The 26,707-nt window shown below is 42.2% G+C and overlaps 2 protein-coding genes across 2 annotated transcripts in view; one reads left to right on the plus strand and one right to left on the minus strand.

The window, feature by feature from the left end:
* Positions 1–6,213: 6,213 nt before the first annotated feature.
* Positions 6,214–20,002, plus strand: DLD (dihydrolipoamide dehydrogenase). The gene is made up of 14 exons (XM_084279291.1): positions 6,214–6,291; positions 7,344–7,419; positions 8,173–8,252; positions 10,390–10,458; positions 12,091–12,160; positions 12,511–12,611; positions 12,942–13,085; positions 13,227–13,328; positions 15,014–15,204; positions 16,235–16,405; positions 16,815–17,004; positions 17,393–17,530; positions 18,809–18,898; positions 18,995–20,002. Exons 1-14 carry the CDS (start codon positions 6,253–6,255, stop codon positions 19,058–19,060), a joined length of 1,527 nt encoding a protein of 508 aa, XP_084135417.1. The 5' UTR covers positions 6,214–6,252; the 3' UTR covers positions 19,061–20,002.
* A 2,063-nt stretch (positions 20,003–22,065) lies between these two features.
* LAMB1 (laminin subunit beta 1) overlaps positions 22,066–26,707 on the minus strand; it is a gene marked incomplete at its 5' end in the record, with an annotated part of 43,571 nt that continues 38,929 nt past the window's right edge. Inside the window, 6 exons of the mRNA XM_084279242.1 lie at positions 22,066–22,363; positions 23,232–23,391; positions 24,531–24,707; positions 25,122–25,263; positions 25,469–25,676; positions 26,372–26,516. Of these exons, the coding sequence (XP_084135368.1) occupies positions 22,227–22,363; positions 23,232–23,391; positions 24,531–24,707; positions 25,122–25,263; positions 25,469–25,676; positions 26,372–26,516 (969 nt within the window). The 3' untranslated portion in view covers positions 22,066–22,226. The remainder of the gene's footprint in view (positions 22,364–23,231; positions 23,392–24,530; positions 24,708–25,121; positions 25,264–25,468; positions 25,677–26,371; positions 26,517–26,707) is intronic.

The raw sequence follows: 26,707 nt of genomic DNA on the forward strand, positions 1-26,707 counted from the left end.
CCAGGGGCAGGGTGCAGGGTGTTTAACCATGCTATGTCACGAGGTCTTAGGTATGTCACGGTTACAGCTTGGACTGATGCCTTTTTCTGCAGTCACTATGTGATGTGCGAGAACCCAAATGGGTCCTGCCACCACATCCAGCTCTGGTGCCCTTTGTAGGGTCTGAGACTACTTTCTAACTTCCCTTTGTCTCAATAATGCAGCACTTCAGCCTCCCCAACCCCCTACTTGCCTACATGTGCTCCTTCAGATCTCCAGCTAGCAGAGGAATGTCCTGACTGCTTAACTCTCTTGCAAGTGTTTGGAAGCCACACATCTTTGTAAAATACCTGCAGACCAGAGTACATACCAGGGCTCCTGATATGCTTTCAGGACAGTTGTCCTGCCTCTTCTGTGAATCTGAGGTATGCCACTATTTTGCCTGTGGCCCAGTCCCCCTTTGTCTTCCTCCTTCCTACTTATTCCATATTGTATATTTATTCCATATTCCATATTTATTCTATTATTCCATGTTGAGGTGCAGAACATCAAACAGAGGTCATGGACTTGTGTAGTTTTCTGTCTACTTCTCTACTCATCTTGTTTTAATGCTTGAGAGATAGGAAGCTTTTCTAAGTATAGCAGTAAGCTGAGCAGTTTGGAAAGCAGTATAGTACCCTGCTTTCCACAAGGGTGTAAAACAAAATGCTGCCCTGGCTCTTTCTGGATATACCTTACCCTGCCATGGTGCTCACTCTCACCAAAGGCAGGAGTTTTCCAGAAGGAATTAGCAAGGATAGGAGGAAGCATCTGAAGAGGTGTTTTGTTAGATAAGGTTTTGCCAGGTACAAGACAGCAGCATCTTTCAGTTTTGTTTTCCCAAGTTAGACCTGGTTTGTCTAGACTGATAATTTGATAATGCTTTGCATACAAATAAACGTGTGTGCATAGCCATGTGTGTAGAAATGCAATTTGTAATGCAAGAAAAAATAGTCAGCATTTCAAGCAAATATAGTGCTCTGGTTTGTAATGTGTACTGTCTAAAAAGCATCCTTGCAGATCTCTCCATTAGTCTATGCAGTCATGTTGCCCTCTGTTGACTTCAGTATGTGCCTGCAGCTTTCTTCTAGCTCCAAGCCAGAGCTGACTCGTTCCGAGGACAGCTAGCCATAAGACTTGTGCTCCAGTTTATTTTCCTGACACAGAATCACAGAGTGGCTGAGGTTGTGAGGGACTTTTGAAGGCCCCTGCTCAAGCAGGGCCACCTAGAGTCAGTTGACCAGGACCATATCCGGATGTTTTTTCAGTACCTCCAAGAATGGAGACTCCACAATCTCCCTGGGCAGCCTGTGCCAGCACTTGGTGAGCCTCAAAGTGAAAAGGTGTTTTCTGATGTTTAGATGGCATGTCCTGTGTTTCAGTTTGTGCCTGTTGCCCCTGGTCCTGTCACCGCACACCGCTGAGAAGAGCCTGGCTCCATCCTCTTTGTACCCTTTCTTCAGGAGGAGATGTCCCTGAGATTTTTCTTCCACAGGCTGAACAGTCCCAGCTGTCTCCCTTTCCTCCTAGGAGATGCTCCAGTCTCTTCATCTGCAAGGGGACTTTTCATGTGTACTAATGAATGCAATAAAAACAGGAGTGTACCCAGGGATCGTAACCTCAGTGTTCACGAAAGGCGTGCCACAACCAAAGAAAGGTGAGGTAGAGTCATGCTAGGAGCAATAGAACAAAAAGCACATGGGTAATCATGGTTTACAACTACTGCAGTCCTAAAGGCAATCCACTGAGGATCTGATCTTTATGGTCTTTATTAGTCAGAGATGTAAAGCCTCAAGAAAACATTTTAACAACCTCCAAATTCCAGCAAAGTCTCCAGAGAGGTTCAAAAAGGCATTCCCAGCCACCATGACCCCAAATGACACACAGTTAATGGGCAAGGCTGTTCAGAGATGACTGCCAGACCTGCAGCAAACAGGACAGAGGGGCCCAGCCCTGTGCTTCTGTGACCAGCAGCCTTCTCACGTCATCCACCATTCATTCTGCATTTCTCCAGGTTCCCTACACCCTCTCACTACTCCTGGGTCCTGAAGCAATCCCGACACAAGCCCATTTTCCTTCGGCAGCCAGGATAATCATCAGTATCTTCCCTAATTTGAGAAAACTTCACAGTGCAGGATGAACACACAGCTGAGCCCCATGCTGGGACTTGAGGACTGTCGAAAGAGGCTGCATCTCTGTGGAGTTTTCCTAGTGGGGCTTTCCAGCAGCTCTGCTGGGGTCTTGGCCTCCCCTTGCCATTTGCTCTGCCCCTTCCTGTTCTTGCACTTGCTACCCAGACATTGCTCTCATAGCAAGGTATGACATGTCCAAAATGTGTTCTTCAGAGCCCTGAGTCATTTCTGGTTGCAGGAGATGGTCTTGCTCACTGCTAGCAATAACAAGATGCTCATGGCATTCAGATCAGCCTGTGCAGAGGGGAGGGTTCCAGTACCCTGCTATGCACTAGGCCTGGAAGGCTGGGGGAAAAGGCCATGGGGAATTAAAAGTTGTTGGCTGAGTACTTTCAGTTACCTACAACTGGGGGATTTTTGCTTTTTGTTCTCTTTGTTCTGTTCATCGATGAGGATGGGAGGAAATAATGGGGCCTTGATACTTTCACTGCAAACATGATGGATTCCAGGACACATTCTCATTACCCAGCCTGAAAATTAGGGATTTAATATAAAAATACCAAGCACATGCAGTGTCTGGTGTTTCTGGAGATGCAGTCAGAGAAATCTTTATGTAGAAAGAGAGAAGAAGAATTCTGCCCACTGATTATGGCTTTTCATTTTGAGCTGGGGCGCTTTCACACAGTGTTACTAGGTGTCAGTGCCTTCATTAGCTAATGCACTTTCAACAGATCTACTATATTTTATTCATGGGTGACTTGCTCTTCTCTCAGGTGGTTCTTGTAAATAATTTAAGTCTGCTTTAATCAGAAAGCCTGGCATTTATGAATATTATGCCTCTCCGAAGAGATCTCCAAAATTTGTGCTCAGTGATGAGCTTCTCTGTATGGGAAATAACAGAACACTGCCACCTGATGGAAATCTTGATTTTATGCAAGAAATTAGCAAGTAAAGTCTAGAAAACTTGAGAACTCTTTTTCACATAAAATATTTTCACTTTTGAGCAAGATGGACAATCAATAGTATTAAGCAAATTCCATATTACTTACTTAAAGCCACAGTTAGGTGTTTTTAGTATAAAAGGGATGAGGTAAAGGCTCATTGTCTTTGCCTCAGTCTTTAGCAGCAAGACCAGTTGTTCTCCAGGGACCCAGCCCCCTGAGCTGACAGACAGGGATGGGGAGCAGAATGAAGTCCACATAACTGAAGGGGAATTAGTTAGTGATCTGCTACAACATTTAGACACACATGTTTGTCGGGCTGGATGGGATCCACTCAAGATGATGAGGAAGCTGTAAGAAGTGCTCACTAAGCCACTTTCCATCATTTATGAGCAGTGCTGGCTAAGCAGTGAGGTCTCAGTTGATTGGAGGTTAACAAATGTGATCCCCATCTACAGGAAGGGCTGGAAGGAGGATCCAGGGAACTGCAGGTCTGTCAGCCTGACCTTGGTGCTGGGGAGGGTTATGGATCATCTTGAGTCCCATCGCATGACATGTACAGGATAACCAGGTGATCAGGCCCAGTCAGCATGTGTTTATGAAAGGCAAGTCCTGCTTGACCAACCTGGACTTCAGCAAAGCCTTTCATATTGTTTCCCCCAGCATTCTCCTAGAGTAACTGGCTGGTCAAGATGGCCAAGCCCAAAGAGTTGTGGTGAATGGAGTTAAATCCAGTTGGTGGCCAGTCACAAGTGGTGTTCCACAGCGCTTAGTGCTTGGGACAGTTCCGTTCAGTATCTTTAACAATGATCTGGACCAGGGGATTGGGTGCACCCTGAGTAAGTTCAGAGACAGCACAAAGTTGGGTAGGACTGGTCATTTGAGGGGAAGCAGGCTCTGCAGAGGGATCTGGACAGGCTGGATTGATTTGTTGAGGAAACTGTATGAGGTTCCACAAGGCCAAGTGCCGGGCCCTGCACTTAGATCACAACAACAAAGTGCAGCACGACAAGTTTGGGAAAGAGTGGCTGGAAAAAAACCTGGGGGTGTTGATCAAGAGCTGGTTGAATATGAGCCAGCAGTGTGCCCAGGTGGCCAAGAAGGCAAACAGCATCCTGGCTTGCATCAGTAGTAGTGTGGACAGCAGGAACCAGGGAAGCAATCATTCCCCTGTACTTGGCACAGGTGAGGCTGCACCTTGAATCCTATGTTCGTTTTTGGGCCCACTCACTACAAGACAGACATTGAGGTGGTGGAGCATGTCCAGAGAAGGACAACGAAGCTGGTGAAGGGTCTGGAGCACAAGTCTTATGTGGAGTGGCTGAGGGAACTGTTTAGTCTGGAGAAGAGGAGACTTGGGGGAGGCATTATTGCTCTCTACAACTACCTGGAAGGAGGTTGTAGTGAGGTGGGTGTTGGTCTTTTCTCTCAGGCAAAAAGCAATATGACAAGAGGAAATGGCTGCAAGCTGTGTGAGGGCAGGTTTGGATTTTAGGAAAAATTTCTTCACTGAAAGGGTTGTCAATCATTGGAACAGGCTGCCCAGGGAAGTGGCAGAGTCACCATCCCTGCAGGTATTTAAAAGACATGTAGATGTGGTGCTTAGGTACATGGTTTGGTGGGGGGCCTTGGCAGTGCTGGGTTAGCAGTTGGACCTGATTATCTTAAAAGTCTTTTCCAACCTAAAAAATTCTGTGATTCTATGCAATTGAAGGAAATAATGCACATTTCTAAACTGGGTGGAATTCAGTGTAGAAGGAAAATGGTTTTTGCCTGTTGCTTTTCTCCCACAGGCTATGGAGGATTTATGTTTTCAAATACTGATGTGCTGAAGTGCAAATAACAGAAGACTGTGGAGCATGCACCCTTTCTTCTAGAGAACAAATTGTTTGGCAGAATATAGAAGTGCAAATAACAGAAGACTGTGGAGCATGCACCCTTTCTTCTAGAGAACAAATTGTCTGGCAGAATATAAATAACATTAAACTGTGCCAATTATAAAAATGTCTCAGTATTAGTTGACTTTCTTCCCGATTAAGTAAGTTGAAAGTCACTTGAAATTCATTCCAAAAGAAATATATTAGATTTTGTATTTTTGAATATTTAAAATTTGAATTAATGTACACTTCATCATTTAGATAAGAGGATCTGGGGGGGTTGGTTGACACTTGCCTGAACATGAGCCATCAGTGTGCCCAGGTGGCCCAGAACACCAACAGCATCCTGGCTCACATCTGGAATAGCACAGCCAGCAGGACCAGGGAGGTGATCATGCCCCTGTACTCAGCTCTGGTGAGGCTGCACCTTGAATACTGTGTTCAGGTTTGGGCCCCTCACTACATCAAGGCCCTGAAGCACGTCCAGAGAAGGGCAGTGAAGCTGGTGAAGGGTCTGGAACACAAGTCTTACAAGGAGTGGCTTAGGGAACTGGTACTGTTTAGTCTGGAGGAGGCTTAGGGGAGACCTTATTACTCTCTATAGCTACCTGGAAGGAGGTTGTGATGAGCTGGGGGTCAGCCTCTTCGCGCAGATCACTAGCAATAGGAACGGCTGCAAGTTGCGCCAGGGGAACTTCAGGTTAATGAGGAAAAATTCCTTCTTAGAAACAGAGTGGTTGGGCATTGGAGCGGGTTGCCCAGGGAGGTGGGTGGGGTCACCATCCCTCGGGGTGTTCAAGGAAAGATTGGATGAGGAACACGGTTTAGTCAGTAATGTAAGTGGTAGGGGGGCGGTTGGACTAGATGAAGTTGGAGGTCTGTTCCAGCCTTGATGGTTCTATGATTCTGAAAAAGAAAAAAAAATAATTTGCTTTCTCCCTGTGTTCCCAACAGCTGAATTTTCATTTTGTGTGTTTAATCTGTACTGTGTATTTCCATCCACTGGATGTGTTCCTGTGAGCTCCCCCTGACGGGAGCGCCGGCTCCAGCGCCAGGCAGGGCCCCGCCCCGCGGCGCAGATCCATCCGCCCGCCAGCGCCGCCGCCTCGAGTCTCATCTGCACGGCCCCGCCCCGAGCGCCGCGCTCCGTGCTGTACCTCCGCCAGGGGGCCCTGCTCGCTCCTCCCGCCGCCGCTCCCCCTCGCTCCGCGGCTCATTGCGCCTGCGCGAGTCCGCGGAGTCCTTGGAGCGGCGGTTGAGGGGCGCAGGCCGAGAGCAGCGGACATGCAGCGTTGGGGACGCGTTTCCTGCGCGCTCGCTCGGGTACGGCGCCGGCATGGCACGGCACCGCCGCAGGGTGGGCGGGCAGGCCTGGGTAGCTGAGCCGTGTCGCGCTTGGCAGCTCGGGCCTGGGCTTTCCTCACGCCCGCCGTGCCGTTGTCCCCCTTCCCCCCCGCAGCTCGCCGGGAGCGGGCGAGAGGGCGGGCGGAGCCGGAGCAGGCGCTTTGGGGCGGGCGCGGGGGCTGGCGGCTGCGGGGCTTGGCTGCTCTTTCCTCGCTTCTCTGCTTTCGCCTCCTCCGCGGGAGAAGGGCAGTCGCTTCTCGCCCAGCGCGGCCTCGGCTCGGCTGAGGTGACACGCTGCCCGCGAAGTCGCCTGGCCCCAGCGGGAGTCACGCCACTCCAGGAGGGGTGGGCTCGGTGTCTTGTACCTGCTGGCGTGTAATTTGTTGGCTGTCGGCCCTCCTGGGAGCGGAGGAGGGGTGTCCCGGCCCGCAGCAGGCTTCAGCCGGAGAGAGCGGCCGGGCGGAGTCGGGGAGGAGGGCGGACACCAGTGTGGCTGTGGAAACCGCCGGCTGTCAGGGCCGATTCCCGCCTTTTGGAAAGCACTGGGAGCTTCAGCAATGATTTCAGGAGCATCCTCCGCGCCAGTCACACGATGGTCTTCCCGTGAGATGCTTGAAGCAGCTGTGCTGTGCTGTACGACTAAAATTTTAAAAAAAAATGCCCTCCAGAACCGCCCCTTCACAGGAAGTGGCCAAAGGGGATGGTTGTGGAACAGGACTCCATAAACTCCTGTGGCCGTCTAATTTATGTCATTATGTGTTTTGATAGCCCCATGTAAAGGGTTGAAAGTGCATAGCTAGAGGCGTCCTTAGGCAAGGCTGATAGGAAAACAGTCAGCTGAAGTTGTTGAGCAGGTAAAATGATTGAGCGACTTCTACCACTTCTTCCAGTCAGTGCCCTCATGTTTGCTTCAGTAATGATTCTGTTTTGGTTAGCTGGTGACTGTAACTGTGTATTTGTGTGTGGTTGAATGCTTATTTTTCTTTAAGGGTAGCTTCAACTTTTAAAATGAAGCTTTTTTTCTTTTCTAGAGAAGCCATTTTGATCGAATTCATCATGGTCTCCAGGGAATTTGTGCAGTGTCACAAAGGACCTATGCTGATCAAGGTAATTAATTGTCAAGAAGTTCTTTGGTGGAAAAAGTCCAACCCAAAACTCAAAATACCCTCAAAAACCAAGCAATGCTTCAGACTCAGAAATCAGCCTTTTAGATGATGGGGCAGTCCATATTAGCATAGGTGCAAAAATAGTGGTTTGTTTGCCCTATTTAATATTTAGATAAAGCTATAAATAGAAGTTGAACTTTGTATAATGTAAGAACTGCAATGGCAATTAATATTCCAAAGGAGTTTATAGGTACAAGTTGTGAATTAGGTACAAAGTTCATAGCTTCTACTGCTTTCATAATCAATAGAGGTTGCATAGATACCTATTTCAGCTGCTTTTATGTCATTCAGAGAGCATTTATCTTTTGTACTGAACATCAATAGAAGCTTGAAATGTGGGAAAAATATTCAGATAAAGTATCTAGACATCTTGAGTTAAGTTCTTAAAGGATTTCTAGCAAGAGGGATGGGTCCTAGAGAATTAAGTTTCTTCACTTAATTTGACATTATTTTCCCTGTAAAACTTAAGACTGGCTGGTTTTTATTGCGTAGCAAATACCTTCAGGCAACTTTTACCTTTGTCCAGAAAATGACATTCAGATGTGAGGTGCAATTTACTTACCTAGACCTATTTTATTTTTGCATAATTTCAATAGCTATTTTGCATCTCTAAAAAATACACTTTCAAACAGGTATTTCTGCAATAAAACTTTAATTGCCAAAACAAAACCAACTCCAATGTTCTGTGTTTCAGTTGACGCTGATGTCACAGTTATTGGCTCTGGGCCTGGAGGGTATGTTGCTGCTATCAAAGCAGCTCAGCTGGGATTCAAGGTAAGATGAGACCTCCCTCCGATAGCAGAATATACATGCAGGTGAACTTGAAAGGTGTTTGTGTCATACTGTAAGCCTGAATTTTTGTCATATCTGGGGCTCCCAGGTGCTGTTGACATGTTAATCTTTCCTTAACTGTGCTTACCTAGATTATATAGAAGTTGATGTATAATGGAGACATTATAGCTGCTCTTGCTACTGACAAAGCTGCTCAGGGCAGCTTGCTTTTGATGGGAAGTAATAATTGAGGTGGGCCTGATTCTTGTGGAAGTAAAGGTGGGAAAAGAATGCTAAGAAGGAATTTTTCTTCCAACAAAGAGTTAAAAAAAACCCCAACAACCCCCCTGAAAAAAACAAACAAGATGGTGACAAAAAGGTCACTGAAAAACTGTCCTGAAGAACAGACTGAGGGAACTGAAAAGAGGACAAAGCAATATTCAGCTGAAGTGCTTTTTGAATGTGAGTAGAGGAATTCCATTGCCATGTGAGAATTTTAGAGGTGAAAAGATGTCCCAGTGCTTCTGCATTACGATGTCTGGATTTCATGACAAAAATGAGTTGATCAGATCACCTGGTAAGTGCAGGAACTCCTATTGATGAATGGAGTTCCAGTGAAACAGTGGAATGGGGGCCCAGATGGCATGCAGTCTTCACCCTTGGATATTTTCAGAATTTGTCTATTTTTTTGTGGCTATATACCTACTTCAATTGGAGGAGCACTGTCCTCAGATCCTGCATATCTGTGATTAACAATAGGATACTGTACCCAAGGAGGTTTAAAAGTGTCTGGGGTTCTGGTTTTTTATCATGGCAAAAAATAATTTTGTTATACTGCTTTACAGCTAGTTGAAGTGGGCAAAATATTCATACATGCTTGCATATGTCACCTGCAGTGCTAAATAAATGTGAAGAGTGTTTTTGCTGCCCTTGAGCAATGTAGGGAGATGTTTTTGTGAGACAGGCAAAAAGATTGATTCTGTCTTGACACCATTCATGGTAGAACCTGACTCCAATGAACTTTAACCTTCAATTTTAGTGCTGCATGTGCTAGCACAACTGTTGAGTTTAAAGCCCTAGAGTGGTGGGGGTTTGTGTGTGTGTGTGTGTGTGTGTGTGTGTTCCTGTGCTTAAATCAGGAGGAAGGGTAGATGGGGGTTCAACATTTGTCAGTGTGTTTGTGTGATTTGATACAAAGAATCCTGCTCTTCATGTTACCACCACCTCTACTTTAGCACAAACCCAGCAATTTACAAGAGGCAATGAAAGGCTTTCTCCTGGGTGGTCATTTCTATCAGCAGGTTGAACCTCTTAGAGTATAAAGCCAGGAACTATTATTCTGAACATGTGTGTACCTTCCAAAGGAGGAGATGACAATTCTGCTATAAAAAGGTTCTTCCCCTGCCCCCAAGTGATTCGCTTTTATTTGAAGTTTTGTCACTTTTTTTTTATCTCTTTGCACACTTTGATGCTGGAAAGTTGATGAGGAGATGAAATATTTTCCATCCTTGTTGGTATTAACTTAATTTTTTTTACTTTGCTTTGCTTGATTTTTATTCCTTCCTTCTTTATAGATTTTGACAGAACTTTGATGCAAAGGGTTTTGCAGGATAGTGTGTTTAGAGAGGGAAATGTTTGTGGTTTGGGGCTTTTCTTTCTGTTAAAGATTACTTCATATGCTTTTAACATGCATTGGTTCATTCTGTTGTTTGCTTCTGACTTTTTTAGGAATCTTTTCTATGATAGACGTTTCTTGCTTTTTGCAGGGTTTGGTTTATTTTTTTGTAGTTGCAAGGGGAACATCTTTCAGAGAACCGTGTGTTGTATTTAATTGGGACAAGGTTTTGTATTGTTGAAGAAGTACAACACAAACTTGTATGAAAGTGTAAATAGTGCAGTGGAGAATGTGGTTCTCTTCTGGTAGATAATTTTGTTGCAAAAAGCTATATTGTGGTTTTTAATGGAAAAAAAGAGGGAGGGGAAATCTGAGACACAAAATAAATCCAGGAATGAAATTAATGAGACACTTGTAGAGTTGATGGGTTTTTGTCATCAATCCTAACTTGTCAGATGCCTTGTAAAGAAATGGTGCATAGTATTGCTAAAAAGCTCCTTTTCCCCCCCCCTCTTTTTTTCTCAGACTGTCTGTGTAGAGAAGAATGAAACCTTAGGTGGAACCTGTTTGAATGTTGGATGCATTCCGTCCAAGGTAAGTGTATGTAGTTTGTCATAACTTCATTAAAACCAACAGATAATACATGTGGCACTTGAGAAACTCCTCCTTAGTCTTTATCCAATTGACATGCTTTCTTTAAAAAGGGAAGTTGCAATGCAAATAAGCCAAGGATCCAAATAATACAAAGGGTCAGACTTTTATTTGCTTGGTAGAGATGCATGGTTTGCAAACTGTTGTATGGACTTTCCCAAATGAGAGAGAATGAAAACCAGAGGTGCATACAGATGTATTTTCTCAGCTGACAAGCTGTTGAATCTGTGTTGTAACCAGTAACTCATTACAGTGTTAACTGTTTCAGATGGTTTCATCACTTGTAGTCTATCATGTGAAGTTCTTGATCCTCTCATATCAGGTTGTTCAAAATAAATCTGTAGTTTCTTTCAAGATGATGTTGTGTTAAGTGTGCTGAACTGAACCCTAACCCCCAAAGCCTCTAGGGGTAGAGGAAGTAAGTCTAAATTAGAAGGAAAGGGCCAGCCCTGAAAAATCTGGACTCTGGTTTTGGTTGCATGTCCTGTGCTCTGAGGAGAGCAGTCTCTCTTCATTCACTGTAGAAAGAGCCTAGTTGATGACCTCTTTAAATACCAGTCTAAGCTAAAATAGTGGTCTCTCTGCCCCAAGAGGTGACCTGGAGAGTGTGGTTGGTAGTGCTTGTGTGGCATGGTGCAGGTGGGGAGAGGAAAAGGAGAGTCCAAGGCACACACTCTGAAAGAAAGAAGTAAGAAGAAATTTAGAAGAAACTAAGATTTGATGTTGTTGGTCCATTTTTAAGTAATTCACAACCAGGGCTTTGTAACAGCAGTGGTATTGCTAAGACAGCCTTATTAGACTAGTCTATCTGCTAATGAGTCTGCCTCATTAGCACCAGGTAGGTGAAGGAAGACACTGCTAATGCCAAGTTTGTTACTGTTGTAGTGACCGATGTAATGTTCTTACCAAGATCCCTTCTGAACTATTCTAACTGGAGTACAGTTTCAGAGGTTCTGCTTTCCAAACTGCTGATCTATGAACATCACTATTCTAACTGTAATTTTGAATTCTAAATATCCACTGACCTGTCCCAGCTCTAAGCCATCTAGCTTCAGCTCAACTAGCTGTGTTGTAGTAACTAACCACAATTCCTCAGGTACAAAACTTTAATTCATGTGTGTCCACATGGGCTAAAACTTTAACGGGGATTTCTGTACGGATTTTCTTAATCCACTTTTTGTTTCCTCTTTGTTGATCAGCAGTCTCTTTGAAGTAATAAGGAAATTCTCTTTTGAGTCAGAATCATCTTTCTTTCATCTTAGTTTATTCCCCCACCTCTTTTTTTTTTTTTTTTTTTGTCCTCATGGAGTCATTCCCAGTTTCTGTGGTGAAATGAGCAAAAAGGATAGGTATGAATTGAATAGGTATTTTCTATTTTTTTGTCAAATTTGTAACTTCAGTAACAGCCACTGTGTATGACTTCTGTGTTTGAAATACACCTTTTTAAATATATGTCAGACTCTTAACAGTGAGAATATTTGGCAAATATAACATTAGATTAATTTTTTTTCTGCTAATGTAAGTAATTAAATTGTGAATGCATGTCCAATTCACATTTCTGTGTGTGTATTTCAGGCCTTGCTGAACAACTCACATCTGTATCACTTGGCACATGGAAAAGATTTTGCTAATAGAGGAATTGAAAGTAAGTGTGAAGGGCAACTTGTCAGTGCCTGTTAACATAAATGGTTTCCATCAACAAGCAAATTTAGTCATTCAAATCTGACTACTGTAGCTTTCTGTTCAGAAAACTCTTTAGATTTCTAAATAATGTCATTCATCTGTCAGTTGGGGGGGTTAGGGACATGTGTCTGCTCCTTGAACCCTGAATCATGGGTAGGTAAGCTATATTTGAGAAGTGTAATACTGCTTTTTAATGTAGCAATTGTTGACTGCGACCTTTAGCATTTAGTGGGGCCATTCAGCAGAGCTGTTAATGGTGCTCAGGTCCTTTAAATAAAAACACTGCAGTGCTTCACTTTTTGTTAACCTTAGTTACAGGAATCCGATTGAATCTAGAGAAGATGATGGAACAGAAGAGCGGTGCAGTGAAGGCCTTGACAGGTGGAATTGCTCATTTATTTAAACAAAACAAGGTTAGTTTGGATTATATGCTGAGTTATATGAATTTTTTTTTTATCTGAATTCCTTTTAGTATTTTCATATTCTTGCTACATAAATTAATTCAGGTGACTGACTCTGCAAGTGCAGAGTTTGAATGCTTTTCTTCTAGGAAATTTTTAAACGAACAGTTCATTCATTCTTAATCTACTTAGAAGAATAGTATGCAATTACTTTGTGATTTGTACCAGATAGTGATGTGAAGGTGTGTGTTAGTAGCTTCTCTAAAGCATTACTGAGATTCAAAGTGAATGTAGCATAACTTACATAAGTAATCTGAATTTACTGTGCTCTGATTGCTGAAGGTTGTACACGTATCTGGGTTTGGAAAAATAACTGGCAAAAACCAAGTCACTGCAACCAAAGAAGATGGCAGCACACAAGTTATCAACACAAAGAATATACTTATAGCCACAGGCTCAGAAGTTGCTCCTTTCCCTGGAATTACTGTACGTATTTGAAATCTCAGTGTACCATGTTTCAATGTGTACTATCCATGTAATTTAATGTGTAACAATTTTTATCTGAGTGCATATAATGCATAAAAGAGATTGTAAACCTACCTTTGTGGATTTTTTTTTGGTCATTAGATTGATGAAGATAATATTGTGTCATCCACTGGTGCACTGTCACTGAAAAAAGTTCCTGAAAAGATGGTTGTCATTGGTGCTGGAGTCATTGGTGTGGAACTGGTGAGAGGATATTTAAACTGCTTGGCCTTTAATTTATAAAGCAGTAGGGTGGTGTTATTTGTGTTATATTTGATTGTGTTGCTGTGATTTAACAGGTGTTTGGTTACATGAGTTCAGACTTCATAGCCTGCTAGCTGCCTCTTCTACTGGGAGAGCTGGGATAGGTGTTTGTAGGATCAGTATTCCTGCAGCTAGTTACCTAGGCAGAGAAATGAGTGAGGAATTGTTGTGACTTAACCTGGCAGGCAGCTACAAAACCCATGCAGCCATTCACTCACTCCTGTCCGCTCCAAGTGTGTTGGGGGAAGGAATTGAAAATGGGAAGAAAAAAAATGTAAACCTCTTGGGCTGAGCTCAAGACATTCAGTAGAACAGAAAATGAAGATAATGGTAAAAAAAGTACAATATAAGTGTTGAACAGCACAATTTATCACTAGCTGAAGCTGATGTGCAGCTAATTACTGAGCTGCCCTGCTTCCTGGCCACCCCCCAGTTATATCTGGAATGTGATGTCCAAAGGGATATCCCATACTGTATGACAGTTTGGACCAGCTGTTCTGGCCATGTTCCCTCGCAGGTTCTTGGGTGCCACCCGCCATCATGTTGTCAGAAGCTGAAAAGTCCTTGACTGCTTGGCAACAGTTGAAAACATCAGTGTGTTATCAGCACTGCTCTTGTCCTAAATTCAGAGCACAGCACTGCACCAGCTTCTAGGAGGAAAATTAGCTGCTGTCCCTGTTGAAGCCAGAACAGGAACGTATAGGACCTCACATAGAGGGGTTTTTGGGGGTTAACTTTTCTGAGCTTTGTACCTGCTCTATATACAGATGAGAGAACTTCCTTTGTAATGGCAGTTCATTTTAAGCCAGGATAAATTTTCATATGTAGCAGTTAATCCCAAGATTTTTTATTGTGATATGATTGCACACATTCTATCGAATAACCAAAGGAGCAGAGACCTTGTCATTCATCTTGGTCTGAGTCCTCTTGCCTTGTACATGTATGGTTCAAGAAGAATATATATTTCCTGGTCTTGCAACTGTTTTGAAACTTGTACATCTGCTTAGTGTTTGCTTAGCCTGCTGACCACTAAGTAGGGAAAGAGTAATCAAAGTGAAATACTGTGTTACATGGCTGTGGGTACCTTGAGGTAAATAGGGTGGGTGCATGTTGGTTTTGTTGGGGAAGCTGGTGATAGTGTTTATGGTTATAAATACATACATAAACAGCAGTGATTCCATTTTATTGCATAAAACTTCCATCATGTGGTATTGTTTTGATTTAATTTGCAGTCATATTAGAACACTACAACTTTATTTGAATTTTCTGAGTTACACTCAAGACTAGTTGATTTTGAGTTTTTCTGTACCTATAACGTAAAATATAACTAATTTATACTTAATTATTTTGTTAACTGTTTCTTTAAAAGATCAATTCTGCAGATTCAGTCACTGAAGTTCTGGGTATGCAAACAACCACTTACAAATCAATTTTTTTTGTGGGAAGGCTGGGACAGGGGGCAGGCATGTTTTATGCTACACTGTAATGTTTGTTTTAAAAAATAATCATTTTTCTCTTACCTGTTGTCCTGCTTTTGAAAAGTTTACAATCAAAGTGATGAATATTCCAGTAAAGAAATCTAAAGTTTTCCTTTCAAAAACTTAGGTGTGTTGTTGTGTCTGCAGGGTTCAGTTTGGCAGCGCCTGGGCGCAGATGTGACTGCGGTTGAGTTCATGGGCCATGTCGGTGGAATGGGAATTGACATGGAGATCTCGAAGAACTTCCAACGTATTCTTCAGAAACAGGGATTTAAGTTTAAGCTGAACACCAAAGTTACTGGTGCTACCAAGAAACCAGATGGAAAAATCGATGTAGCGTAAGTGTTTAACGTAAAACTAAAGGAATGCCATATGTATGCTTCCACCCAATCCTTCAACCCTATTTAAAATAGTTTGATACTGTTCTTTGAATAGGAAAAAAAAAATATTAGGATGAAACTTAATTTTTTAGTGAATTTTTTGCCTTGTGTAGTAACTTAGTTCATAATGTTTAGGTTTATCGAGTCCTAAGTTGCTTATACAGGAAAGGTACCATTGACTTGAGTTGAAAACCAGCGTTGTTGCAGTGAGATCAGTAATAAATCCAGAACTCTAAATCCTTCTTTTCATGGAAGATCTTTGCTCCTCACATAATTAATGTAAATGTCATGGCTGTTCATACAGTCATTTTCACACCATTAATTCTTGGCTGCTTACTGAGGGGGGGTTATTTTGTCCATACATCCCTTTGTCTCCAAATAACCGTGGCAGAGATGTGGTTGCATTTGAGTAGAAACAAATGAAGCTCCCCCAGTGTCTTTTAATGGTGGCTCTCAAGCCATTTGAAGACTTACAGATGAAGAGTGTATTGAAACCTGGAAAGCAAATTTGCTTTGCAAAAACGCGTAAGTATACACCACTAGTTCTTGTTCATGTATTCTCTATGCAGTCTGTACGTTGAGTTTTAAGAAAATGTTACTTAAGAAAAGTAAGCTTAAATGTTTGGGGCTTTTTCCTTGGAATCCCAGTAATATGGTGACTTGTATCTGCTGTTTTGCCAACCTCAGAATAGTCTGTCCTCCACCATTGTAAAGATCCCAGATTACACACTATGCTGATGGCATCTCTTCTGCTCCACAGTTGTTGTAAGGAGGGAGTGTGTGGTAAGCTGAATGCAAGTGTCCTGAGCCAGACCTATCCAAACTGTCCAAAAACTGTCCAAACTTGAATGCAAGTGTTTTGAGCCAGACCTATCCAAACTGTCAGACCCAGCCAGTAGGTCACCGTTTGAATTGATATTTACTAGTCAGAGAAATACAACACTGAAAGTTCACAGGTTAGGTATTTGCTAATTATTTTTTTCCGTAGTGTGGAAGCTGCTGCTGGTGGCAAGGCAGAAGTAATAACTTGTGATGTGCTGCTTGTGTGCATCGGTAGACGTCCTTTTACAAAGAATCTAGGTCTTGAAGATATTGGAATTGAACTTGATAAGAGGGGAAGAATCCCAGTCAATAACAGATTCCAAACCAAAATTCCAAAGTAAGTAATGCTAAATATATTTTTTTACTCTCTTTAAATCAGAACCCTTATTTTTAAAAGTTTAACCTACTAATTCACTTTTTTGTCTTTAATTACAGAATATAGCTTTGTTTTGAAAGGAAGACTCAAAATTTATGTTTATTTCAGAAACTAAAGATTTGTAGTCATCTTTTGAAGTTTTCTAATTTAGAACGTTCTGTGTGTATTTCATGTCAGTGGCACTTCCAGCAATGTGGTCATTCTGTGGAAAGTGTTCTTTAATACTTTGTTTCTTCTGAAACTTAATATTTTCACCTGTTTTGATTAGAGTTTTCAGTAATGTGTTTTAACCTGACTTTTATATAAGGTAAACCTAGGTGTGCTAGGATGTTTTTAAACAGTGTCTTATTCTGTTTCATTGATCTGATAGCATCTATGCTATTGGTGATGTAGTTGCTGGACCTATGTTGGCCCACAAAGCTGAGGACGAAGGCATCCTTTGTGTGGAAGGGATGGCTGGGGGAGCAGTTCACATTGACTATAACTGCGTACCCTCTGTGATATACACTCACCCTGAAGTGGCCTGGGTTGGCAAATCAGAAGAACAGCTGAAAGAAGAGGTACTCTTTATTTTCTTCTCAGACAAAACTCTTTTAGGTGTAGTTTCATTGTTTGGTAGTTTATCTAGCTACTTCTCCTGGGAGAATTTCTGCATCTGGATTTATTGTTTAGGGTGTATGATTGAACGATCCCCTGCTGTACACCCCTCTCCCAAGGATCACAGTTATCCTTGTAACTTCACAGAATAGAAGTCACTTATTGTTCATTTGCTAATTAATCTTTTTTTTTTTAATACCCCCTATATGCCTTTTGGTGGTCTCATGCATTGCTCTGTGGGTCTTGCGTATCTTTCATTTTTGTATTGCTTCTGGTTCTTGTACTTGTTAAATTGTCTGGTTACATTGTTCTTGTTGGTCATTACCTCAGTGACACAGGTCTGTTTTGTAGGGTGTAGAATACAAAATTGGGAAATTCCCATTTGCTGCGAACAGCAGAGCGAAGACAAACGCTGACACAGATGGCATGGTGAAGATTCTTAGTCACAAATCAACAGACAGGATGTTGGGTGCTCATATTTTAGGCGCAGTAAGTACTTGGCCTTGTAAAGGTCTTTTATTTAGTGTTGCACAGTTACATAGTAGCTGTGAAGTTAGGTGAGGTGGTGCTTGTAAAAAGAAGTAAGATTTGACTCTACCATGGTAATGTTTATTTACGTTTCTTTTCCACAGCCCTGCCTTTTTTTCTGCTTTTCGGTTACTTTGGTGTTAGACCTCGCTTTCTCCCCCCAGCCCCCGGAATTGCCAGGGTTAACTGGTGTCTCTGACAAAGTGGGGTTTTGCTGAATATTGCCAAATACTTGAGAGAACAGCAGAAATTGTTTTCTGGAGAGTTTTTTCACCCTCTCTCAGCTACAGACTTCACCAAAGCTGGTAATCTTACTCCATAGTCACCACATCTGTGACTTAGGGAACTTTGATTAAAAAGATGAGAAATCAGAAAATTCTGTTTAGGAAAAGTATCTTCCCCACATGCATTATGAAGTTACACCCTGATCTCTCTGTGTTTTGTTTCTTAGCTTTAGGGGGGGAAAAAAGAAGAGAGAAAATAATTTAAAGATGTATGTAGAAACCTTTCCATGCATCTTTGTGTACAACTCTCTCTAAGAGAAACACTGTTCTCTCTTTTCCTGGAAAAGAAACTTCATTCCTGTGAACAGAAATACTGTCAGCACAAGTGTCTGGGCTTTTTGTTTCTGAATCTGACTCTGATGATCTCTGATAGAAGTACAGTTATTTTCTGTCACGATGCCAGTTGTTTAAAAATGAATGTAAGCACAACTGAGGTTTATCAGTGTGAGACAGGCTAATTTTCTTCATTGGTAAAGGTCTGGGGAAAATTGTGGATCTTAAAGCAAAAAATATACCAGGAGATTTCACTGGTTTTGACTCAGAAGTGTTCTCCAAGTAAATACAATTGACCAATAAGAATGAGGGTACAGATGTGGTAACACACTTCGGTTTATCTAGTTACCTGTTTAACTTTGCAGAAGGGTGTTGGAAGTTTTGGGGAGGTTGCAGCAGTGATAATGTATGCTACAGCTTTGAGAATACGGGTGCTATCTGACCTCAGTACCTTGTGGTGGAAAAATGCCCAGATGGCCTGCATCTCTCAGTACTGAGGACAGATACTCTGATGATGTTTAGATTTACACTAGGCTTGAGCAGAGTCACTTAACAGATTACATACTTAGAATTTGTATTAGAACACAGCTGAAGTGCTAGCTGTAATACAACTTATTTACAAGCTGTTAGCGATTTAGGAGAACCTGGACAACTGCTAATTACAAATACCATTTAATTACAGGGTGCTGGCGAAATGGTTAATGAAGCTGCCCTTGCTATGGAATACGGAGCTTCATGTGAAGACGTAGCCAGAGTTTGCCATGCCCATCCAGTAAGTGTGGTCTAAAAGGACTGTTCAATACCAGGGTTACACATAATCACACCTAACTGTTAATGACTTGTATCTTTTTGTGTTTGTTCCCTACAGACAGTATCAGAAGCCTTCAGGGAAGCAAACCTAGCAGCATCTTTTGGCAAAGCTATCAACTTCTAAAATAAAAGAGCAGATCTCTGTATGTGTATAGTGCATCTCTGACAATGGACTGTGGGCCCTTATAGAAGGCTGGGTCTGAGGATTTTAGAATGGAATTAAGTGAATCTCCTTATTTTAAACATCATGTATTTAAACAAGTAGAGTTTGGAGCAAGTGGGATTATCCAGTCTCTGTAAATTAAATAATTATATTTGTTTACCTGATGAATGATGCAGAAAAACAGCCTGGTGGAACTCCGCTCTTATTCAAAACCAAACGTGTTGCTGCTGCATGGGATTATCAGGTGTGCTGGTCAAAACTCTGAGTAAGTGTCCAGCATACCTGGTGTTTTCTTATTTGAAGTAGTGATAGACTAAACCAGTTGAATGCTGGCAGTTACCGTGCCGCTGGCACTTAAAATGCCACTGTCACTTCCGCACAAAAACATGTTTCCTTCTGAAAGGCTTAACTTTAGTATTTAACCTACTTCTCACGTACAAGTACCAAAATTTGTTTTGACCTAGTAGTGTTAGTATGTTGGGAGAAGAGGGGCTTGTAGAGATCCATTAAAACTATATTGATTTTCTTAAAGAGAAAATTACTCTCTTGTGCATGATTCTCCACACATTGTGTTTTCATATTGAAAACTTGTCTGGGAAAAATCAAGTGCTGATGGAGAAATGAAAGATTGAAGAATAATTAATCTCACTACTTAATTGCTTCTGTTCCCAAAGCTTCTGTTGTCCAAGTCTCTTAACTTGAAACGCTAAAACTGGGTAGTGAAGCAGCGCTTGCTGTTAAGTGCTGACACAAGGGTTACTCTGCACCTTCCACACAAAACAAACAGCTGCAGTGTCAGCTCTCCACACAATTAAGATGTACTTTCTTCTCTTCTGTTTTCTATTTTGTGCTCTCTTTCACTCATGTAGCAAGAGAGCTTAATAAATATTTAACATGGCTGGAGAGAGAGTGGGGTGGTTTTTTTGAGTTTTGTTTGCTGATTGGCCTTGTTACTCCTTTTTGTGTCTAGGGTGTTGAAGATCTGCAAAAACTGACAAATAAATGGCATCTTTGGAATGTGCCCAATTCCAGTAGCTCAAAGTTCTGCTCTGCAGGATGCTGGGGTTTTTGGTGTGATTTTTGCTAAGCTCTTCTGCCTTGAAGAAAACCATAAAACCTATTGGTATTGTGTGTGTCCTTTTTCATTATGCCAGTGGCCTGAGAGATGAGAAACATGCGTTCATGGAATGGTGTAAAAGCTACTCAGTTCTGTGCATAGACAAAATGGTTATATCTTCCTGCCTTGCTTTAGAGCTTAAGTACTGATCCAGTATCCATACCAAGTGATGGAAATACATGCCAGTGTTACCATTTTATTAAGAAATCTGTTAATCAACAAACGGTGATACTGTTCTTCATTTTGGTTTGGGTTTTTAAATTCCTGTTTTAAGTGTAGGTGGAATTAACTTTAATGAGCTGTCATGGTTTATCACCAGGCTATAAGATCACCCAGTATATCTGTTAATTGTAGTAAGTGAATTAATGTGGACCTCCTTTCAGGTGTTGGTAGGAAGTTGCTGAAGAGAAACCAAAGGTGAGACAATAGTGAGAGAAGAAAAATGATTCTTCTGATAGATGTAGGTACTTTGGAATCATTTCTACCTGCTGCAGGTAAATTTTGCAAAGTGTTAATCTCATGCTTTGCAAGTTCTTCCTAAAAGCCCTGCTCTTTCAGAAGCAGTTGTGTGTCTACTCCTGCCACCTCCCTCAGTACTTATGGTGCTCTTGCTGCAGTTCAGCCTTAAGGTTCTTCAGTTACAAATTCTCATGTTGCTTTTTCATATTAAATGAAGTTTGGAAAGTCAGATCAACTCTAATCAAGAACACTAATAATAGTGGAGATTATAGCGTCCCAGACAATTGAAAATAAAACTCAAGGCCATAAGATTGTTACTGTCTTGTTATTTCTTTCACTGTCATTTCTGTTCTACCTGGGTGTACAAAGTGTTTGTAAAGGTAAAAGTAAGATGAGCTATGGAGCCACCTGTCACTGGTCTGATGGTTGCAGTTACAGGTTGTATTTTTAACAGCCACTAAGTATGCTGGCAGTGAAGTGGTGTATGATGCTGGTAGGGTAGTCAGTTCCTTTGATTTTTTTTTTTTTCCCCACTAGCATTTATAACCTATGTAGCTTAAGGGTAATTATTTAAACATATACTGCCCTTGAGTTTGCTTAGGTGGTGATAAATTCTACTGTAGTTGTCCTGACTGACTTTCAGTGATGTTAGTCAAGGTTAGGTAAGGTGCTGATCAAAGTGTATGTGCAGGTGCCCTCCTTGGGTCAGGTAGCAGTCAGGATGTGCAAAGTGTAAGTGCATGTTGCAGTCTTGGATGCTGAGTTGTGTAGCTGATAAATAATGTAAACTAGTGCAGTACAGTAGTCTGAAGGTGCACTGTTCTATGTAACTGAGCTGAGGTATGGTGAACTAGATGCTACTCTTGCACTAGACAAGTGCAGGCACCTCTCTGGGGGCGATGTCTGTACAGCTCCTGAACACATGAAGTGCACTGTGAAGTTTTGTAGTTCCTTTTCCAGGGAAGCTTTGTCCTCCAAGCTTGGTTGATCACCTAAGTGTTTGGTGCTTGAAATACAAACCACACTCACCTTTTCAGTGCTGACCTCTGTTTTTACTTCCCATCAAGTGTTTTGTAATAGTGATATGAAATCAGTGTTAAGCCCAAATGGATATAATGCAGAGGGTAAACAATCCGTTCTGAGTACTGTGGTGCAAATGCTGGTGAACCACACAAGGATGGTATTTCTTCATTCAGTTCTGAGTGACCATCCTGTATTTCATAGTAATTGGAGCCCTCATTTAGAATTACATACTTGGAATCAAGATTTTTATTAAGTCTCTAACCAGTTTAAAAACAAGACTTTCTAAAGGATTAATTGATTTACTATTTCAGCTACTGAAAATAGGAAGGAACTCAATGAGTCATACTAGATACATAGTGATACAAAGTACTGTTTATTTTCAACATCAAAAAGTTACTTGTCTTTGGTTCTGTGACTTGAAAGTCAATGTAAAACCTGTTTGCTTCATCAGGTCTTAGTGTAATGTCAAAAAGAACTAGTGTAATACTTGTAAAATCCATCCTGAACACGAGCAACTCCTGTTCCCATCTATAAGCAGGTGCTATAAACAGCAACCTTCTGGCTGATTGTCTGTAAGAGGGAGCGAACTGTCTCCTCCAGCTCCACCAGCTGCTTTGCTTTGTCTTCCAGAATTTTTTGATTGTTTTCATACGTATTTTCCAAGTCTGTCAGTAAAGGAGGAGGAAAACAGCTTAATTAGGTGTGTTTTAATGCAGTAAAATGTAAATCATTACTGATACAGATAAACTACTATTCAAATGTATTTTGATTATAGAAGAGAATCCAGCGGGGGGAGGTGAAAAAGGCTGGAATGGCACCTTTGTGTTTCTTTACTGTTGAGACCTAAACCCACAAGGCAGTAATTTTCCCTAAGTGGAAATCCAGAAGTCTAGTTTGATTCTTGCTGAAAATAACTGTCATTCTTTGCTCTGTGGTGGTTTTTACGGAACAGTGAAATGTTTTGGCTTTTTATGATTAAGACTATTCAGTGAGTCTTTGTAACTGTGCAGGAGCAGCTGAGGGGAGGAATGAGTTCCTGGCCTGGCAAAAACAAAAGGAAAACAGCTCCCGCCCTGGTAGTTACAGACAGATTGCCCCCCTCCTGTTTCAGTCAGTCATCAATAGTAAATGTTAAATTAATCTGTAAACTGGAACTGACACACCCTGATTACTTCTCTTAATTAATAGCTTTCTAGGGTGGAGGGATGCAGTACTGTTTGAAGATGGGGGCTTTGTTTCAGCGGGGTTATTCCTCACCCTGAGCATGGTAGTTACGTTCCTTCCCTGTGGTAGGTCTTGGAGCAGTGATAGATGCCATACTGTAAGAATGTGTCTCACTCTATATTTCAGCTCTTTTATAGAGCTCTTTGAATCAGAAGACTCTCTTGTGTCCATAAGAACAAGGAAAACAGATCAAACTTCAATAAGAAAGAGTTTACTTCCATTGCTTTCCCTGCTGCTGCTGAATGTCAGTTTCTAACAGCATGATGTTGCTTCATAGTCTGACAACTTACCGCATCAGAACTGCCTTACCTTTGAGCAGCTGGAGTTTGCTGTTTGCTTGAGCCAACAAGGCCCTAGCTTCATCTTGCAACATGCCAGCTTTCCTCCTGGCATCAGACGACTCTTCTGTCTTTTTGGCAATGAGATCTTCCACTGATTTATACTTGTCGTTCAGCTCCGTGTTGAGGACCTGTTGTTCCAGACGGAAGCACAAGGTGGAGCTCACTCAAAAGACAACGCAGTGGGAGTTTGCATTTCCCACACCTCTTAACCAATCCAGCTGCAGATGTTAGCTCAGCTATCCCCAAGCTGTCTCTGCTTTGCTTTTTTATTTCCTATGGAATATCGAAGACATTAAGATTTGGGGTGGAGGCTCATCAGCTGCCCTTTTGCAGCTCTGTGCCTGTTCTTAAACTGACACCTGGCAAGGATTTACCGTTCTGTCACTAACAGAGGCCAAGGGCAGCGGGAAAGCTGCGAGTGGCAAGGAGCCAGCACCACTTCTGGCTGCATGCTTGCGTCTGGGGAGGAATCCCCCCTGTTACCCTTTCAGGAAGGAGAACAGGTGCCTGGTTTGTGTAGGTGAAGGTGCTGGAGAAGTCACAAGGTTGGTTTCTCAGCTGTGCTTTTCTCTGCAAGGTTGAGATTAAGGAGTCCTGTGACCTAACTGAATTCGACCGATAAGCAAATTCACAAGCTGCAGCAGCACCGCAAGTCTCTTGTGTTTACTTGACGCCACCTGAAATACTACTTAGTGTTTGGAAACAACTGATTGGATGGATAATACATCTCCTCACAAAACATGCCTCTGGAGACTGATGGGCTAACTACAGACAACAGATGACAGCAACAGAACTTTCTTTGGCAGATTTGTCATTGTTTTGTTAATGAACATTCTTTTGCTGTTACGAAGGTGTATAGCAGACGTTGGGAGAAATGCCATGTGTTACACAGAGCAAACTTTGCATCTCTGATGCTTAAAAATTACTCTGGTTTTATACTGAGCTAAGGATTTTTCTTGTCACTGGACATTGTCATAGAATCATAAATACTCTGAGGGACAGAAATTAATCTTATGAAAGACTGACAGTGTGACAGCACGACATGGTTCCTGTAGCTGTTTCAGAACTGGAAAACTTCCCAACACTTCTTTGCATCTGGTACCAAAGTAAGTAAAAAGCAGCTATCCTGAGTAAGGGCAGTAAGTGCTTACTTTTTTTGGCACCCCGTAAGTGAAATGGATTGCATGTATTCACTAATCCTCCTTTACCCAAATGTGGAGTGACAGCTTTCTTGGCTTTCCCTTGGCATCTTTCCCTAGTTTCTCACCTTTTTAGCTGCTTCAGCGTTCTGTTTTGCAGTAACGATTTTTTCTTCTATATTGTCCACATTTTCAGAGTTTGTAGCCGCTTTTTGCTTAAGGTCTTCAACGCTCTTCTCCAGCTCAAACAGACGTAAGGTAGCATTGTTCAGTGTTTCTTCAGATGCTGCGTTTTCAGATTCAATCTAACAGAGGGACAACAGTTATGTTTTTCAAATGACACTGAATATAACAGTAAGCTTTCTGGATAAGCCCTGGATTCATGTCCATAGATCTGATGTAAAACTCAGTGTGTTAGTTTTGTTACAAATGGCAGTCAAGATGAAAGAGCCTGCTGTGTGAAGATGGGGTACACAGGAGGCTGCAAAAGCATTAAAGAATGTAGTTAAACATTACCTGATCGTATTACACGTGCAAGAGTTGCCTAATTGAGAGGCAAAACTTCAGACATTTGACTCAAAAGTTTATGTGAAGGCAGGAATGGTTTAGATTAATTTTAAGTAACAGTCTTTGATTTGCAGTACCCAAGAGCCTTCCCTAGATGAGCTTTACATCAGTTGCTGTTTCTGTATCTTAACAAATACTTGTAAAGAACTCACGGAAGTCAGCAGGTCTTGAGTTCCTTTAATATCTTCGTCAGCTTGTTTGATGGCTTTTTCAGCTGCATTTTGAGCTTTTTCAGCTTCTTCCAGTGCTGCTTTCACCATGTCTGCAGTGACTTTAACATCTGTTGCACCTTTGCTGTGGAGCAAAACTATGTTAGTGCTAAAAATGTTTTTACTCTGTAACTGGGAAAAGAACTAGCCATATGCTTGCCAAGGGCCGTTTTTGCCCCTTAGTGAAGGAACAAGAGTTTGCATCGGGGTAAGCTAAACTCTGACTCTTCTGAGACAATGGAATGAAGCTCTTGTTCATGCTACTGGTGATGGAAAACAGGGTTGCATACCTTGCTTTTTTAGCTTCCTCCAGTAGCATTTCTGCCCTGGCAATGTCTCCAGCACTCTGCTGCAGAATGACCTCGACGTCAGAAAGGCTTTCTACACGCTCGCGAATATCTTCTGTCAGGGCTTGCAGCTGCTGGGGAGTGCTGGGCATCTCCATGTTCAGCACTTCATTAGCCACCGCCTCGATGCTGTCCAGGTCAGCGCTGTCTTCTAGTAGACGGACAAAGATGTAAGTAAAAGCTGCTCCCCCAACCCCCTTCACATCTCAGTATGCAGATACCATGGGGAAACTTCCTCTCCCAGACTTAACAGAAAATCAAGGTGCTAAAACTGCTTCCTTAGGGTGAAACTTCCCCCTCGAGAGAGGCCCAGCAGGCGCGTAGGCCCTGCTGGCATAACTCTCTTGGAAGCCATTCACCAATCTCGGTGATTAGCTACACCATGCTGGGGCTGGGTGCAGGATGCAAGCCCGCAGGAAAGGAAGCCAACAGCTGCACCTAAGTGTATTTGTGCAAGCAGGGAAGGAATGGGTTGGCTGTGCTGCAGCTCATTAGGGAGGAAGGCCCTCATTTAACCTTTACCTGTCTTCTTACTCAGAGAGCAACTCACGGTTCCTCACGTTCCTTCCCTTTAATAGTATTTTCTCTTCTGAGCCAGCACTTATAAACACACTTGGCAGGCTGCAGCAGTACAACAGCCTCAGCTGAAATGAACACAGCAACATGTCTCGCTTTCCTATTGTCTTGGTTTTCTCTTGTTTCCAGATTTCATCATACACACAAAGTCTGGGTGAAATGGGGGAGGGGGACACAACTATTGCACTACCCCTTAAGAGGATGACTCAGGGCTAAAATTAGTCCTCACAAGCCTAGAATGAAAGTATAATTTAAATGTAAGGGGTTTACGCATTAGGAAGTCTCTAATCTGCTTAATAAGATTTCTCAGATCTTCGTTGCTTCTGTCCACTTGTTCTTTTGTAGCATTAGTTTTGAGCAAAACTGCTTGTGCGTTTTGTTTTGCTTCATCAGCTCTCTGTTTCGCCTCAGAAACCTAAGGAGAGGAAAATGGAAGGTTTGAGTGCGTATTTGCTTATGCTTTAAGGCCTGTTTTAAAACAAAAATTCAGTTGGAATCAGAGGTAATAGTAATGAGAAATGCTTTTCCTCCTAGAACTCACAGAACACTCTTAAAAGCTGGCCATGATTCATTGCACCAATCCTAGTTTAAACAACTCGGGCTAAT

The sequence above is a fragment of the Gallinula chloropus genome (assembly GCF_964237585.1).
Source record: "Gallinula chloropus genome assembly, chromosome: 1".
Classification (NCBI taxonomy): domain Eukaryota; kingdom Metazoa; phylum Chordata; class Aves; order Gruiformes; family Rallidae; genus Gallinula; species Gallinula chloropus.